This window comes from Chrysemys picta, chromosome 1 (genome assembly GCF_011386835.1).
Source record: "Chrysemys picta bellii isolate R12L10 chromosome 1, ASM1138683v2, whole genome shotgun sequence".
Classification (NCBI taxonomy): domain Eukaryota; kingdom Metazoa; phylum Chordata; order Testudines; family Emydidae; genus Chrysemys; species Chrysemys picta.
This window is the reverse complement of record NC_088791.1, coordinates 218,905,971-218,925,225: the sequence shown is the minus strand read 5'-3', so window position 1 is coordinate 218,925,225 and position 19,255 is coordinate 218,905,971. Positions and strand designations below refer to the sequence as shown.

The window sequence follows — 19,255 nt, the reverse complement described above, 5'->3', positions numbered from 1 at the left end:
GGGCTGTTCTAGCAGCCAAAGCTTGCCACGGGTAGGGACATTCTGGCCAGGCCCCCTTTGAAAAGTCCAGAAAAAAGGATTAGTGTTGAAGCTGTTGTAGCAGCTCTTTGCCACCCAATGGGGTGCCCTAGGGAGGGGGAATTGGGAAATGGCTAGCTGAGCTGGCTTTAGGGCAGCTGTGTACTGCTGCAGCACTGGCTGAGCATCCAGCCCTATGTTTTTACTGCTTTCCCAGCTTAGACTACGTATGGTGCCTTAAGAATGGATTTTAAAAGAGTAATTGATTTTGTTTAAAACCTCATCTATGATTTCTTTGTCCTGGCAGAGAATAGGATCCAAGACACATAGAACTCAGGCAGGCATCCTGCATATGAGGTCATTAGTGGCGTCTCTGTGATTCTCTGTTTAATACGTACAATGGGTACAGAACAGTTCAAAGTCTGAACAGTAGCATAGGTCAGTCTCATTCATAGTTCCAATTGAATCAGCAATACAGGCTTTTTCCTCTGTGCAAATTGACAACTTGGAGTGCTTGGCACTGACAGTGGTTCTCGACTAGCATCAAATTTTATGTGATTGAGTCTTCAAAAGGCATGTTCTCCTTTCTAAATGTTGGCCTTTATTACAGCCCATGAATCATCTCTTGCTTTTTAATCCTTTGTGGGAATTTCTTTAGGCGTTTTTCAACTGAAAAATGTCAGTATCACACAATAATTAGGGATATTGAATTTGAGAGTAAACTAGGGTAGCAGCACCAGCAAGGTGGTGGCTAGGTTTGTTACTGAGAGCTGAATGGTGCCGTACGATGGACACTTCAAGCTGCCATTGAGTTGAGGGGGTTTGTGTGCTTGTGTATGTATGTATATAATGGCAGGATCAGGCCCTTAGAGAGAGAGTGTGTGTGTGTGTGTGTTTGATGACAGGATCAGGCCCTTAGTTTCACTGCATGGATAGCAGAGAGCACATTGTCTTAAGAGCTTCAGTTAGGCCCTGCTTCAGCAGGGTACTTAAGCTCATGGCTAACTGTCAGTATTACCACTGAAGTTCTATTTGAAGTGAATGAGACTACTGTGACCCAGGAATTTCTTAGTGCCAACTGGCAAGGGGCACAGAGGGGGTGCACGTGGGTTACAGGAATCTTCTGCCCTAGCCCTGAGCCCCCCGCTGCACCCCAAACCCCTCATCCCTGGCCTCACCCCAGAGTGCTCACCCCCCTGCCAAAGCCCTCACCCCCAGCACCCCAACCCTCTGCCCCAGCCCTGAGCCCCCTCCTACACTCCGAACCCCTCAGCCCCACCCCCGCCACACATCACCTCCATATTGGTACACATAACAAAAGTCATTCCGCACATGGATGTAAAAAATTAGAGGGAACATTGATCTCAACCCGGCTTGGTTGAAAATGCTGGAGAGACCTTTAGGGGAGAAACTTCTTTAGACGGGAGGTTAACCTAACGTGTTAATTAGGTTTAGTCTCTAGAAAGAAAGCATGTTATGATTTTGTTTTACAATAAACCTGGCGATCCTGAGTGTATTGTGACTTTGGGAACATGCTGACCTGGTAATTAGGCGAGTGTCCAGTGGATAAGGGGCGGAGCGCTGCAGGGAATGTTCTGAGGACTCAGAGGTTGGTGTGTGCCTATTGCTACCTGTCCAGAGAAGGCAAGGCCTGTGGAGACTGGTAGGCAGTGCTTGTGCTGCCAGAGAGTTGATCCGCAGCAGGCACAGAGAAGACTGCTCCATGCTAATCATGTCTCAGGCGCTCTCTTTCTACTACATCCCCCAAAATATGTGGTATTAGTAGCCACGGGAAGCAAATACGTTGATTCCTGTACTTTTACCCATCCATGGGTCTGATCCAATGTCTTCCCACTGATTTCAGCAGGCAGCCTCCCGTTGGCTTAATTGTGCATTAAGTTAGGGACAAAAGGAGCCCGACCGTGGTTTTCAATATTATTTCTGGACATTCAATATTGTATAAAAGTGCTTTGGGGCAGTATATCACTGGCTGCACAGAGGTCAATGTGGATGTGTCTGCAGATATTTTTGGGTAGAGACCATTTTGAACCTAGTACTCAGCTCTGAAGAATGTTTACCTGTTGAACAGGTGGCCCAACAAACAGGATGCTGTAATGGTGAGTGACAATGAAAGATTTAGAAAAAGCCTTCAAGAAACTTCACTGAATTTGTCTTTTGGGGGTAGAAATCGCATCAAAATGCTGCTACCAGTTATGCCACAAGAGGTTGGCCTTTATTACAAAATGAATGTTATTGTGATCAGTCGATGTGATGCTGATCATAGCTGATCTGCTTGTGCATCGGGAAAATTGTGATTCGCCTGGTGTAAGCTTAACTCGATTTTTCACAACTGTCTGCAAACACGATAAAATGTCCTGGCGATGATGACAAAGCCTGAGGGGATGAGTTTTGCCTGCAGGGGAGTAGCATGAGCTCTGCAGTATGTGCCATTCAGTACAATCATTAATAATACGCATCACAAGGGACTGCACATGCCAGCCTCTCGGTTAGTTGGAAAAAAGTTGATATATTTGCTACTGACAGAGGGAGGAAAAGATAAATTCATAGACTAGCAGGTGGACATTAGACAAATCCCTACCATATCTTAAATACCATTTGACCCATCCTATAAAAATGCCTAAGTAGAAGAGCAGAACTAATTGCCATTGAAGTCACAGATATCCTGAGGCAGATCTTGAGATGGAGAGAAGAGGTTTTTTAATTAATTATAAACCACATGATTGATTAAACATCCTCAGCAGAAATCTCTAAAGAAAAGTGGAGAGAGAAAGTGAGGAGGGCGGGGGGGGTGTGGAAGAGCTGATTCAAGCTCAAAATCAAATGAGAAGTCATGCTATTTCATTCTCTAAAAACTTTGTGCTCACAGACCACACAAATATCGTAACATACTCTGCATCACATTACGAATGGCGTAGTCCTAGCACAATGCACCAATTAACTACTACAACCCTGACATATAACAATATGAATACAGGCTTGTATTACCTCATGTATAGAATAGCTTCCTATATAGAACAATTCTGCTTTGAGTCCTTGCATTTGTACATGAAACTATAAGTGTATGCATGTCATACACAATGTGCTGGAGAGTTTTCCCTAGTGACACACATGGGGGTGCCCCACCCACTGGCATGCTCCTTGTGCTCTGAAATGAGGGTATAAAGGGCAGCGTCACCCTGCCCTTCCTTCTGTTCCTTCTTACCATCCATGGTCAGAGCACTGGGGTTCCTCACAAAGTTCTCTTCGATGTAGTGGGTTTTTTTTCCCATTGTTTGACATTAAAAAAAAATCATATGTTGCTTCTTTACTTTTAATTTTTTTAATTCTACTTTGTTTTTTTCTGTCAGGAGGGCCTCCGGGCCCCTCCCAGTACAGAGGGAGCCTGCCAAGGTCCCTGGGGTCTAAACCTTATCTGAGCTGCAGAGAGGCTATGCCTATTAGTGACCCTCATTCACGCTACCGCAAGTGCTTGGGTGATGCTCACTTTGGAGATAGATTCTCCATTGTCATTGTTTTAATATCAGGTCAAAAAACCAGAGAGGAATGTCTCATTATATCCTTTTGGAGGTCACCCTTAGACCAGCATCAGAACCCTTCAGTCATTGAAAGGTTGTTCCTTGGCGACTCCTTCCCATATTGCTTCCCCAGCCCTGGCAGCAGACCAGAGCCAGAGGAGATCCCCACCATCCGGACCATCTTCTTTGAGTCCCAGGACTCTGGAACAGCCCCAGACTCAGAACCTTAGGAAGAAATTGGTATCCAGTTCTTCAAAGTCCAGAAGATGGGACTCCTCTACAGAAGGTTGGTCCAGTACCTGTGGTAAAGTGCACCCTTCAGCTTTGCACTCTCCAGTTCCAACTCACATGGACACACCTGAGCCATCAACTCCAGTGTCCTCTTGGGGACTGTTGAGACTGGCTACCACATCATCTGCAATGGCTCCATCATCCCTTATTCCAGCAGGTCAGTAGCCCATGTCTATTCCAATACCAGTGGCCTGTGCTGCAGCCAGAGGCTTGTTGTGCCTGTCAGTACCACCTTCACCCTTGCTCTGGGCCCAGGACCCTTGTCAGGGCTCAGTGCAGCCATCGGTACCAGAGTACTCTAGTTGGGCACCATTGTCCTCAGGCCCAGTACTTACTCACTTGTCTGGTTCAGTACCAGTTTCTCTACACTGCATGCTGCTGGTAGCTGGGAAGCTGTCTATGCTTCCCCTGGTACCGCATGCTTGACGCAGATCCAGATGAATCACCAAGAATACCATCCTGGCCATGGACCACCCTGGCTATTAGATTACTCAGATTCCTCACTGGAATTTGAGGTAGAGTAGGATATCCCTGTACTGACAGTCTAGAGCTCAGTCCTGTTCCCATACTCACCACTGGGATTCTGAGAGGGCTTCAGCCAGGGATTGGGCCACTTCGGTCAGGCATTCTTGGGGCCCAGTGCCCGCAGTGGCTTCACTGGTTGCCCTCAGGGATGCCTCTTGCAGCTAGATCTACTTCACCACTCCCCTGTATTAATAGAACTTTCAGGAGGAAGCTTTCTCCAGCCCATACCAACAAACCAGTCATGGTCAGTACTGATCAGCCTTTGGACTTTCAAAACTCAGGACTTGCCTGAACTGGTTCTGGAGCAACAATCTGCCCTGGTACCACATAAGCAATCTTGGAAATTGTTAAGCTTTACCTTCCTGGCAGGCATCATCCTCATCTCCTGATGAGGCCCTGGTACTGGAAACATTCTCCCTGGTACCGGATTACCTTAAGGTACACCAGGAGCTCCTGGGCAATCTCCCTGGGGATTCAACTGGAGATTGTGGAAGAGAATACTCACAAACTTTTTGATATTCTCCATCCCACAACAGCAGGGAAGGTGGTCCCTGTCCATAAGTGTCACAATTGGGCAAAACAATTTGGCAATACCTTCCTCCATTCTGCTCGTGGCCAAAAAGAATGGCACATAAATATCAGATTCCATTCAGACGATTCAGGTATAGGCCACTGTTTGTCAGACGCTCTGTCTTCTCAATATCCTGGGCCTGAAACTGAGCAATCTTTAGTGCATATTCAGATGCTAGAGCTCATCAGGGCAGTCCTGGATTTGACCTTGGCCAAGGCTTTCCTGCCCCTTTCCAGATTTCACACTATATCAGATCTCTGTGCATCCCTCAAAAACCGTTCTCAGACCACTGTGAAGAATTCTCCTAGACTCAGGTCATGTGGTAGTATGTCACCCCACACACCAGGCTGTACATCAGAGCTTTGCAGGTATGGCTCAAGTAGGTTTATCACCCTCATATTCATCATCCAGACAAGCTAGTGTGCATCCTGGATAGCATACTATCATCTCTGACCTGGTGGATGAGTCAAGACAATTTGTGCAGGGGAGTTCCATTCTCTCATCCTCCACCCTCTCCCTACTATGACTGGTAATTGATGTCTCAGCTATGGGTTGGGAAGTGCATCTGGGCAACCTTTGAGCCCAGAGTTTGTGGACTATCCACGAGGCCAGATTACACATAGAAGTCCTCAAATTGAGCTCAATATTCTGTACATTCAGCAGTTCCTGCCTCACATTTGGGGCAAGACTATCCAGGGGCTGAACACCACTACCACAGTGGCATTTTAGCTGAACAAGCAAGGGGGCACCAGGTCAGACAGCCTTGTCAGGAGGCAGCCAAGTTGTAGAACTGGTGCATTCAGAGCTTGGTCAGTCTCTAGGCAACACACTGCCAAGGGTTCGAAATAGCCTGGTGGATTGTATGAGCAGGTCCTTCAGTTTGGACAATGAATGGTCCCTCAACACAAATGTTATAGCATGGTATTCAGTGTAGGGGGTTTCCCATCTGTAGATCTGGTTGCAACTTGACAGAACAGGAAGTATCCCCACTTCTGTTCCAGAGCGGGACACACCTCAGGATCAATGTCAGACACTTTCCTGTTTCCATGGAACAAAGAGCTCCCTGATTCTCAAGCTCAAGCAAGATCAGGGCAAGATGATCCTTATAGCTCCAGCCTGGCTGAGACAGATGTGGCACACAGAGTTCTGCAAATTGTCCACTCATGAACCTTTATTGTTACCAATAGCCAGAGATCTCCTGACACAGAATCTCAGCCCAGTGCTACACGTTATGGCATGGTTCATCAGTGGCTGAATACAGAGGAGTCACATTGCTCAGTAGCAGGTCAGAAAGTGCTCCTTAATAGCAGAAAGCCATCCACAAGAGCTACTTACTTGAGTAAATGGAAGTATATTTCCATCTGGGCCACCTCCCATAATTCTGGACCATTTTGTGTACCTTTAGGAGTCAGATCTAGCCCTTAGCTCCATCAAGGAGCATCTGTCAGCTATCTTGGCATTTCACCCTTGCACAGATGATTAGACTGTTTTCACTTGCCCAATCACTACCAGGTTCCTTTAGGGTCTTCATAGATTGTAGAGACCCAACACCTTCTTGGGATTTAAATCTGCTGTTTTCTGCGCTTATTGACCCTCCTTGTGAGCCTTTACCATCATACTCATTTAGAATCTGTCAGCACAGGTAGCCTTCTTAGAGGCCATTACCTCCGTCACAAGGATGAGAGAACAGAATGCATTTGTCACAGATCCACCATCCACAGTCTTCTACAAAGACAAGGTTCAGCTGAGAATATACCCCAGGTTCCTCTCAAAGGTGGTGCCAATTTCCATTTGAATCGGTTTCTTCACCTGCCAGTTTCCTTCCTGAACCACATACACATAAAGACAAGCGGAGGCTCCGTACTTTGGACATTCAGCAAACATTGGCATTTTACCTAGATAGAACAACGCCTTTTGGTGTCTCTTCCCAGCTTTGCCTCTTTTATTGAACATATGAGAGACCACCCCATTACAACTCAGACACTCGAAATGGATCACCAGCTGCATTACAATGTGCTATAATGGAGCAATGCCTCCTGAGAAACGCACAGTGCACTCAACAAGAGCTCATTCGAACTCAGCAGCATTTGTGGCACAATCCCAGTTATGGGCATCTGTAGAGCAGCGACATGGTCTTCAATTCATACACTCACCAAACACTGTATGCTGCATCATAGGAGCATGCCAATGTTGGGAAGCAGTCCCTCTTCTGATGAGACTCCCTGCCCTGCCTCTTGGGGTAATATCTTGGGAGTTACCTAAAGTATAACAGGCATATGCAAGCACTTGAAGAAAAAAATGGTTACTCATCTTCTCATAATTGTTGTTCTTCAGGATGTTTGTAGGCATGTGTCCATTACACGACCCACCCTCCTTTCCTGATGCATCAGAGCCTACAATCGGTTCTGGTGTGAAGGAACTGAAGGGGGGAGGGAGCAACTCCACCCTTTATAGCCTTGCTTCAGAGTATGAGGAGCCCAGCAGTGGGCAGAGCCACCCATATGGGTACCACTAAGGAAAACTCTCCAGCACCGGTGCATGTGATACACAGACACCTAAAGTGTAATGGACATATACAACACTCCTCGAAGAACAGTTATGAGAAAGTGAGTCGCCATTTATGTTTTATTCTATGATGACCACTTAGCCCCTAGCTCCGTAAGGATTCATTTTCCATATAATCTTTTAAAAGGGGATTGGGCAAATAAAAATATCTAGATTTTAAGTATAGAATGGGATATAAATTCCATTACCATGAGTCTGATTAATAGAATAATACTGTATAAAACCTATAGATATTATTTCCTAAATGCCATCTCTTACTTCTAATTTATACTTTAAATATATTTATGAACTGTGAATTTTTAAATGCACCGATTTCAATATGGAGTTCTTTTTACATGTGGCTATTTTGTTATATGGGTTTTTCATTCTACATATGAGCTTCAAATATATTTAGCTTGTGTGCTGAATTGGAAATTCACACTTTTAAAAAAGTTTGAAATTCTGGAAGGAAAAAGTGTACAGAAACACAAAATCTGTTATGCATATTTACATAATGTATACAATTTCTTTCATAACTTGTCTTCTATAAATCACCACATTCTATTTAATCTAGATACAATTAATTATGGACAAATGGAAATTGTGTCCTAGATCACACCTAAGTAATTAAAAGAAGTAGAATGTCTGTTACAATTTTGAAAACACAAGGTCTGAGTTTCAGAAGTGCTGTGTACCCTCAACTCCAAAAGAAGTCACCAGCAGCTTTTACAAACTCTTTAAGCAATATCTAGTCTAGTTTCCTTGAACAATACTGAATGAAGTTTTATACTTGCAGTAGTAGTATCATGGTGTTTATGCTTTAAAAGTACACTCATTTATTTTACTTCCTCTTAATGCCATTTGTACACATACATGGATTTCAGAATATCTCCGTACATGTTCAAAATCAATACACCTGAAATTGAATTAACTGGTGACAAGTTGAGCTGATTGCAAAATTTCAGAAATGTTAAAAATTTCAACCAGCACCAGTTGAAAACCGTTGTTGGGATTTTCGGAAATGAAAAGGGAAATTAGTGAAAGATTGGACAAAGATAAATTTGACCCAGTATGACCATTGTTCAACGTCATAGATAGTAACAGTTCTTTCTCTTTGCTCTTAGGTATAAAGCGATAGTGAGGCCAATGGATATCCAAGCCCCTCATGCGCTGATGAAGATTTGTATGAAAGCTGCTATGATCTGGATTTTATCCATGCTGCTTGCCATTCCTGAAGTTGTGTTTTCTGACTTGCACCCTTTCTATGACAGAGACACTAACAAAACATTCATCAGCTGTGCCCCTTACCCACATTCTGATGGGCTACATCCAAAAATTCATTCAATGGCATCATTTCTGATCTTTTACATCATTCCTCTATCGGTCATTTCAGTGTATTACTACTTCATTGCTAAAAATTTGATCCGGAGTGCTTACAACATACCTGTGGAAGGAAACATACATGTTCAGAAACAGGTATGAATTTATTTTTATTTGAAAGTACATTACCCTCGTGGATGTTGGAATGACATGAAGTTTGTACCATGTATAGAGAAACTTAGGCCTGGTCTACACTAGGGGGGGGGTGTCGATGTAAGATACGCAACTTCAGCTACGGGAATACCTTATTCCGACATATCTTATTCCGACTTACCTCCCGTCCTCACAGCGTGGGATTGACGGCCGCGGCTCTCCCGTCGACTCCGCTACTGCTGCTCGCTCCGGTGGAGTTCCAGAGTCGACGGGGAGCGCATTCGGGGATCGATATATCGCGTCTTAACGAGACGCGATATATCGATCCCCGATAAATCTATCGCTACCCGCCGATACGGCAGGTAGTCTGGACGTACCCTTACACTGGGAGAGTGTGGATCTCTGTTTCCATTTAGTGGCTGGAAATGTGTGAATCTACTATTGCTTCCAGCTAAGGTATCCACTTAAGGTATGTTTATACTGGAGATGGACTACCAGCTCAGGTAGACATACCCTTCATAGCTTTGATCAAGATAGAGGACTAAAAATAACAGTATCCATGGGGGCACAAACAGTGAGCTGGGCTAGCTGCCCCAAGAACAATTCTGTCTGAAACCCTTGACATGTACTTGGGGGACTAGTTGCTTGCACCAGTGTGGCTCCACTCCTATTTTTAGCACACTAGATTGATCAGAGCAAGCACAGGTATGTCTCCTCGAGCTGGAAATACCCTTCCAGCTCCAGTATGCTGCTACCCTTAGATATGTCTAAATGAGAAAGTTACACTTCTTTAACTTGAATTGCTTTTAAACTGTTTTAAATTAGTACAACCCCCGTGTGGACTTTCCTATTTCAGTTTACATGTGGATTATTTCAGTCTGCCTTAAACTGATTCCTGCTTGATTTCAAGTAAACTAACGTAAGCCATGATTAAACTGAAATAAGTGTCAGTACAGGGGTTTGCACCAGTTTCAATAAATCAGTTTAAATCCTCATCTTAAATTGAGCTGGTGCAACTTTCTCATGTAGGTAAGCCCGTGCTACTTTAGCCCAATCAGTAGAGGCCCACGCTTTTATGTTTTAGGCTCTAAGTCTGCTGGTAGCCTGAGTGCGGTCAGTTGTACAAACAATGACTTTACCCTCTGTCAGTAACATATTTGAACTGAATTTCTTGAACCTTTAGAAATTTTCCCATCACTAGTTATCAGGTAGCACCACATGGGTGGAAAGATGTGCTTTCAGCATATTAAAAAGAACTTCTCTTACATTACTTTTGAATGTTTATAAGTCTTTCTCCCACCACTCCCATCTTTCTGCCTGTTTGATGACTGATTTGATTACCCACTAAAGTGCACTAGAAGTATAAAGAGTCACTTCTCGTCTGTCCTTTCCCCTAAAGGTTTGTATACAGCATTATAAAGATAGCAAAAAGTAAGTCTGCTCCAGCAGTCAGTCAATGATTTCACTCCTGCAGTGCATTCAATAGTGATAGGTCTCTGTCTTAGATAAGTGATATTGATTTCTTTATTGCATTGTTTCCTTTCTTCCTAGTGCAGATGTGGGCCACAATAGCTTCAGTATCAAATTAAAGATACATTAAAAATATATATGTACAGTTCACTCATGGAGAGATTTATCCCACAGGGTTTAATTTACAGTTAGATCTTTGGGGACATTTGACTGTCATCTGGTACATGTCAATCTTTTCTGAATTCAATAGCTAATTTTCAGCTTATGCAATTAAAGGAACACAAAATAAAGTCATGACGTGCTATGCCAATGTTCTGTTGCCTGCTTCGTGCTTGCTTCTATCATGGGAAAAGATCTGCTTTTTGTGACCAGCTTAATTCTCAATTTACTTATAGTGCTTTGGGATTTGACTATCTGACTCAAATCTTCCATGTGAGTAATGAGAATATAGCATTTGCCACATTGGAACAGAGCACAGAAAGTCTCAAATCTTGCCTCAAGTAGTGGCAAACAGTACATAATGATTGTTCAGTGCTATACATAAGGGGTCTGAAAAGGAGTGGCTGATCAGACTTTGATACACTTTCTAAACATTTATACCTCAAATGAGACCTATCTAACTCTCCTTCAATTTTACAAGGATGAGAGCTGGGATTCTGAATATGACTACTCAGCAAAAACTGTGCACGGGCTAGTCTATACCAGTGTTTCTCAACCAGGGGTACGTATACCATTGGGCAGGGGAAGGCAAACTATGGCCCGTGGGCCAGATCTGGCCCATCAGGGTTTTCAATCCGGCCCACGGGATTACCAGCCCCGTGGCACAGCGGAGCTAAGGCAGGCTCCCTGCCTGCTCTGACCCCGTCCCGGTCCTGGAAGCGGCCGGCACCACGTCCCTGAGTGAGGGGGCAGAGGGCTCCGTGTGCTGCCCTCGCCTGCAGGCACCGCCCTCCGCAGCTCCCATTGGCTAGCAACGGGGAACCACGGCCAATGGGAACTTTGGGGGTGTACCTGCAGGCAAAGGCAGCACGCGGCAGAGCACCTGCCCCACCCCACCCCCAGGAGCCAATGCCGGACATGCTGGCTACTTCCAGGAGCAGCGCAGGGCCAGGACAGGCAGGGAGCCTGCCTTAGCCCCACTGCACACCACTACCACCATGGAGCCACTTGAGATAAGCGGCGCTGGGCCGGAGCCAGCACCCCAAACACCTCCTTCACCCTGCACTCTGCACCCTCCACCCTGCACCCCAACCCCCTGTCTTGAACCCCCTCCCACACTCTGCACCCCCCCTTCACCCCAACCCCCTGCCCTGAGTCCCCGCTGCACCCTGTACTCCACACCCCTCCTGCACCCAAATTCCCTGCCCTGAGTCCCTTCCTGCACACTGCACTCTCTTCCCCTACAACCTGCACTCCCTCTCGCACTCCAACCCCCTGCCCCAGCCCTACATTCATGGCCCTGCATACAATTTCCCCACCCAGATGTGGCCCTAGGGCCAAAAGGTTTGCCCTCCCCTGCCCTTGGGGGTACGCAGAGGACTTCCAGGGGGTACATCAACTCATCTAGATATTTGTCTAGTTTTACAACAGGCTACATAAAAAGCACTGGTGAAGTCAGTACAAACTAAAATTTCATACAGACAATGACTTGTTTATACTGCTCTGTATGCTATACACTGAAATGTAAGTACAATATCTATATTCTAATTGATTTATTTTAGAATTATATGGCAAAATGAGAAAGTAAGCAATTTTTCAGTAATAGTGTGCGGTGATACTTTTGTATTTTTATGTCTGATTTTGTAAGCAAGTAGTTTTAAAGTGTGGTGAAACTTGGGGGTACGCAAGACAAATCAGACGCCTGAAAAGGGTACAGTAGTCTAGAAAGATTGAGGACCACTAGTCTATCCAAGCTAGCAGGTAACAAAAGCAGTGAGGACACCTCAGCAACAATTCGAGAGCAGGTAGTGAGAGCCCAGCATGGACCCTGGGTATGTAACCAGCTTGCTAGCCCGTGCTGTGCTGTCTTGATTGATATTGTTGCCTACGCCAGCTGGAGTCAGGCCTGGGTAATTGAGCCCGTGCACAGCTTTTGCTATGCAGGCATACCCACAGTTTGAGCTCTCACCCTTCTCAACTGAAGCAATCAGAACCGAGCCCATTACTCTGCAAGGGCCTGCATGTGCCCAGCTGCTGCACAAATATGGAAGAGCGGGGTGGCCACAAGTGGTGTTCACAACTTCAAGACTTACATGCAGAGCAAGTGGAGCTAGCGGCAAGAGCCACTCTAAGCAGGGTGGGGAGGAGGTAGGGCATGCCCACAAAGCAGTGTGCACACAGCAGCCTCTTAAGGCAAGTGGTAGTGCACTGTCTGTGCCAGCAAGTTCCAGGAGGCATTGCCTCTCCCATGATGCAATACTGGCTAGAGGTTCCCTGGGTGGAGCAGCTGTGTCTTCCTCTTTTGGATGGTGGGTCCCTAAGGTCTTGTCTACTCTAGGAAGATAGATATGTTTGTACAATGAGAGAGAGCGAGAGAACACATTGTATCACCCTAGTGCAGACTGGGCAGGTTGTAGCTTTACTTCGATTTAGCTGCTTGAGGTGAACCCTAGGGTCCCCCTCAGGATTTCCCCTTAAGGTTCATCTTCACTCTCTAAATCAATGTAAAACCACAGCTTGCCCTGTCTGTGTAACATGTTAACTATCATGTGGTAAAAATACAGCTTTTCCTAGTGTAGGCCAGGCCTCAGGGCATTTGTCCTTTCATCGCACCTCGGCCTTCTCCCATCATGGTCTGAGCTGGAAGATTGGGACAGTCATTTCTGAGATGGGCCCTGTGACAAGTTGTGGGTTCTGTCTGTGCAATTTACAAATGGTGGATAATATTATTAAATTGTATCATGACATTTCTGTGTCACAGAAAGCCTATATGTATGTGGATCCATCAATGTTGACAGAACGTGCATCTGGTACTCACTAGATGAAGGACAATGGGGAATACTTAACATTAATGATGGTTGTTTGAGCATACAAAAGTTAACCTAAAGAGTGACTGTAACTTAGGGGAAAGCCATTTTTATCCATCTTCTCTGAGGGGAGGGTTTTTCTGGAGAAAAGTTACCAAGCATAGAACAAAGAAACTCAGGTGAGTAGGAGGGGTTTAAATAAGGAAATATACAAAAAGCCTGGAGGAGGAGAAAGGAAGGCTACAGGAGCTGGGGAAGAAGACTCCATGAAGGAGAAACAATGATCCCGCCTGCCAGCATTATATATGTGTATGTATACCACATGGCCCCAAGTGGTAACATATTTGCACTCTGTGCAGTGTGCTAGGTAGCCCCTACCATGGCTAATAAGTTGCTGATTCTTGGACTTCTATAGATCATTCTGGGGTTAGTGATACTCAGTCACTGAGCATTAGTTGACCTGAGTTTTATCTTTAGGATAGAGGAGATAATTTAGTTGTTTGGTTTTTTACTTTTTGGGCAGCTGACTCACTCAGCTAAAGTCCCATCCAGTCCAGACTCCCCTGCATTTACTGCCTCATTCCCCCCTCCCCATCCACTCCCTTGTGACAGGAAAAGTAATTAGCTTCCAATTTCCCATCTGTTGCCAAAGTGAGGAACATTTGCTAACCTACTTTTCTCTTTGTTCTTTTCAGATCGATTCACGGAAGCGTCTGGCCAAGACAGTGCTGGTGTTTGTGTGCCTCTTTGCTTTCTGCTGGCTTCCGAATCACATCATCTATTTATACCGGTCCTACCATTATTCAGAGGTAGACACCTCAGTGCTGCACTTCATCACCAGCATCTGTGCTCGAATCCTGGCCTTTGCTAACTCTTGCGTAAACCCTTTCGCGCTCTACTTGCTCAGCAAAAGTTTTAGGAAACAGTTCAACAACCAGCTGTTGTGCTGCAGAACCCGTCTCCTCATCAGGTCCCAAAGCATGGGCAGAAGTACCACTCGAATGACCTCCCTCAAGAGCACCAACCATTCAGTGGCCACGTTCAGCCTCATCAATGGCAACCACATCTGTAACGAAGGCTGTGTATAGGGTACATGGCAGGGACAGCTTTGGAAATGGTTGCGCAGTGTAGATAGCATGGCTGCCTGCTCTGCTTTGTGGGGATAGTGAGTACCATACATGCATAGAGAAAGCAACTGCATACAAGAACTTCCAGGTACTTTAGGGCCTGACACCGTCGTAGTGAACACCTCATGTGATGTGCTGAATGCCTTTATTGTCCACCGATTTAACGACAGTTGAGTGCACTCAGCCCCTATAAGATCAGGCCTTCATTGGCTTGGAGTCAAATCTTGAGGTCCATAGTTTTGCCTCAGTTCTGACTCAGGCAGACTCCAACCACAGTCACATAAAAACGGTGTAAGGGATTCAAGATTTGTCCCATTGTTTGCAGAAACAGCTTCATGGGTTTGTTTGTTTTTCTGTCTTGTTTTTTGGCTGAAGTAAACTCATCTAAATGAGAGCGACCCTTTCAAAAAAAGTTAAGTGTTGACTATTTCCTAGAACTGTCAACTATTTATAAATGTTTTGAATACAGTATTCATAGTGTAAAAAGATTTTAACAGTGTTTACTGGGGTGTGCTGGCCCCATCTGAAATGAGTAGTATCTTGTACACTATCAATGTGAAAGCAGTAACATTTGAATAAATGTGAGTTAGAAGATGTTTACAGTTTGAGTGTGCACATTTTGCCATATTGCAGAGGAAAAAGCACAGCACTTTGAGAGTTACTGACTACTCTGCTCTTCTCTTTGGGGTGCAAAATAATGGGGAGTTACATTATTAAATGTGTAATACAGAATTTTAGTTGTGTTTGATTAAAGATGAACAACAAATGTCAAATGAAGCACAGAAGTTCTTCATGGGGATATATTGTAATATGGGGGTGTACAGTGAATGCCATTAAAAACTCAGGGCCTGGCCTCAAACCAATTACAGCAGCTTTATACCTGTATCTCCACTGAAATCATTAAACTGGTGGAGAATCAGGCTTTCAGTATTTTCCACTGCCTAGTGGTTGTGGCACCATGGCATCCATTATTCTCAGAATAGGAAGATAATGTGCCACAGTCACTGCAGATTCCAAATCCTGCTTTAACATAAGGCAAAATCCAATTCCCATTGAAATAACTGTGATACGGATTGAGCTGTACAGTTATAAACCTCTTAAAGCAAACTGGTGCAAATGAGAGCAGAATTTGACCCTTGGAACAGTGAATGCTGAGTTAATGGTGCACCTTGTTGGGGCGGGGGGTATCAAAGACAAAGAGAGAATGAAACCAGCAAAACTTGGTGGTAAATTTGTATTGAAAATGCAAAACTATAATGTATTAGTTGGGATATAATCAGACCAAAACCTCCCAGTGCCCACTGAATTCAGTAGGAGGTGCCTGCCTGCCTCCAAGGGCAGACATTGGATGTTCAGCAGTTCACGGGTTGGTTTCCTTCTGTTGGTTTCAGTAGTTTCAGTCTACGAGAGTGTGTGTCCTCTGAATTTTAGTTAGTGGGTTATATTAACTCAGCATTCACAGCTGTAGAAACTAGTTTTGCCTGGTTTAGATGTGAAACGATAGATTGTCCTGGGATCTCATGACTAGGGTCTCATGACTAGGGGCCTACCAAATTCATGGCAGTGAAAAACGCATCACAGACCATGAAATCTGATCTCCCCCCGTGAAATCTGGTCTTTTGTGTGCTTTTACCCTATACTATACAGATTTCATGGGGGAGATCAGTGTTTCTCAATTTGAGGGTCCTGACCCAAAAGGGAGTTGTAGAGAGGTCACAAGGTTAGCTTAGGGGGGTCATGGTATTGCCACCCTTATTTCTGCACTGCCTTCAGAGCTGAGCAGCCAGAGAGTGGCAGCTATTGGCTGGGCAGCCAGCTCTGAAGGCAGCTCCCCACTAGCAGCAGTGCCTAAGTAAGGGTGGCAATACCATACCATGTCATCTTTACTTCTGCGCTGCTGCTGGCGGTGGCTCTGCCTTCAGAGCTGGGCTCCTGGCCAGCAGTCGCCACTCTGATGATTAAACTGTTTAGGGCTTAACCGATGTTGAGTAGTACCTTGCAGCATAAGTAGTCCCACTGACATCAGATGGACCTACTTGTAGATCAGGGTACTACTTAGGCCTTGTCTACACTACGGGGGGGAGATTGATCTAAGTTATGCAACTTCAGCTATGTGAATAACGTAGCTAAAGTTGATGTCCTTAGATCTGCTTACTGCGATGTCGACTAGAGACGCTTTCCCATCGACTCCCTTTGCGTTTCTTGTTCAGGTGGAGAACAAGAGTTGACGGGAGAGTGATCTGGGGTTGATTTAGCAGGCCTTCACTAGACACGCTAAATTGACTGCCGATGCATCGATCGCCACGCGGCGATCGCCCGGTAAGTGTAGACAAGCCCTTAATGTGAATAACCCATTAGAGTCTGGTACTAACTGACTATTGTTAGTTTTAACCTTTCTACTGCAAGTACAGGTACTGAGATCTATGAGGGTGGCAGTGGAGAGTTTTGCTGTTCTGATTTAAAAAGTGCTTTTCTCAAACTGCAAATAGCAGCTAACAGTTTGTTCTTCAAAAGCAAATGCACTAATTTTGGTGCACAAGATAGCTGGGATAGTACAGAGAAAGAAGAGAGTTCTTTCTAGTTACAAATTCATGTATGTCAGTCTATTACTGTATTCTCCTGATGACTCAATTTTGTTCTTCACTTCTAAAGCTGGTCAAAGGTGTGTGTGTGTGTGTGTTTCTGCTGAAAATTTCAACTTTTCATCAAAAATTTGAAAACCTTAAAAAGTGTTTGGTTTTTTGCAACCGAAAACCAAAATATTTTGGCTAAAAACTGAAAAGGTTTGGTAGAAAAAAAATCAGTCTTTGGTTTTCTGCCAAAAATATTTCAGAAAGCATCTATTTTCCTCAAAATAGTCTCCTTTAGTCAAAAATCCAGTTTTCCATTGAAAAAAGCTTTGATGGAAAATTTTCAGATAGCAAAGAATTGAATTGGGCTGGCCTAGACAGATTTCTCAAATGTGTTTTCTTGGAAATTTGCAAAGAATTTTTTTTTTACAGCAGACAAAGAACAAATTTTCTCTGCAGCCTTCTTGCCAGTCTGAAACTGGCATTTGTTTTTGGTCCATCACTTCACTAAAGTAGCAGAAAAACACAGCCTAGGACATCAGGAAAGACACAGACTTTGAGAGGGTTTGTTTGTTTGTTTGTTTGTTTGTTTTTAAGGACGATGAAATATTTGGGGTTGTATTTTTTATAGTCTCATTACTTGTCTCATTACCCCAGTTTCAAAAACATGATGCAATTTGTCACAGAACTACAAAGGTTTGAATCCTGATCTCATTGAAATCAATAGCAATTTTACTATTGATTTCAGTAAGACCATGGATTTGGCCCAAGATGTAGTCTCAGGAAATTTGTTTTTGTTTTTTGTTTTGCTTCTTTAAAAACAAATGGGACTTTAGAAACAAACAGCACTAAATAGCATACAACAGGCCGAACTATTGCTTAATCAGACTGTAATGCTTTACATAGCAGAGGAGTTTTGCCTTTGACTTCAGTGGGGCCAGGGCCAGGATTTCAGCTTAAAATTGCATTGGCTTAGAATTATTCTTTTAGAATTGTTCATAAGAAAAACACCAGAAACAATCTAAAAAGTCAAGAAAACCTCTGCAATTGGAAGGTACAAATCCAGCTCTCTCATTCACCATGCAGTTCTGCACCAATAGTGCAATTGTAACCCAGTGTTTCTAAATATTGTATTAGGTCAAATATGTAATTATAGACCCTCAAATATTTATGCTGCATGGCAACAATAACTAAACAAGCATATGGTGGAATATAAATGTGATATTGTTGAACCCAAATATTTATTTTGAGCAGAAAAGATTGCCATTTACTCTGAGCAGTGACTTCTAATTTTTCATTTAAAGGAAGTTTTTTAACCTAGCAAGGAAACAGGAAATATGGCATATTGATAAACATATAGGCAATTTTCATAATTAATTTGATCAGCATGGAAGTAAAGCTATGGCCATAGAATAGAAAGATGACATTTTCCATGCATGATTTGGCAAAAGATACTTCCATTATTGCTTGTGCCTCTGTCCTTCTGACAAAAAAAATCCAATTTTAGAGCAGAAAATCTGTGTTTATTCCATGAGAAAAAACTGTCTTTCAGTCTAGCTCAGGTTTGGCCTCTAAAGGCATGAAATTCATTGCTGCCTATCTGAGCAATAAGCAAGCCATTGAATGTTGAATGTTTTGTTATTATTGCCAGTGTTATCCATCATTATCACAGTGAGGCTTAGAGTACAGGTTCTGTGGAGCCACATAAGATGTGCCTATATAATTTTTTAAAACGTTGTTTAACCCATATATAGTAATGGTCAAGAGAAAAGAGGCAACTGTTCTGGGATGCAGATGAATATACAGAGGACATCATTTAAAAACTGAATGCTTACCGCACCTCTACGGCAGTATCTGTGATAAACCCTACACTTCATCCAGTTTCTAATGGTACCACTGTATATAATCTCTCATGATAAAACACATATTACTTAGCCAAGAGAGATTTACTTATTACTTAGCCAAGAGAGCCATAAGAGATTGCAGTTAAAAAGGTAGTTGATTTGAGGGTCACTTAAATCTGTATTTAGAATCAGAAAAATACACAATTTGCCATTACTGTGAGGATGTGGTTGGCCAAGTATTTGTATTTTGGTTTATGGGTCAGTTTCTGCTTTTGGCTACACCAGTACTAGTCACACAAATGTAATTAAGGCTGGTTCAG

At 43.8% G+C, this 19,255-nt stretch overlaps 1 protein-coding gene across 1 annotated transcript in view; it reads left to right on the top strand.

The window, feature by feature from the left end:
• GRPR (gastrin releasing peptide receptor) overlaps positions 1-15,294 on the top strand; it is a 35,685-nt gene extending 20,391 nt beyond the window's left edge. The window contains exons 2-3 of the mRNA XM_005287778.4: positions 8,610-8,961; positions 14,090-15,294. Of these exons, the coding sequence (XP_005287835.1) occupies positions 8,610-8,961; positions 14,090-14,482 (745 nt within the window). The 3' untranslated portion in view covers positions 14,483-15,294. The remainder of the gene's footprint in view (positions 1-8,609; positions 8,962-14,089) is intronic.
• Positions 15,295-19,255: the final 3,961 nt, after the last annotated feature.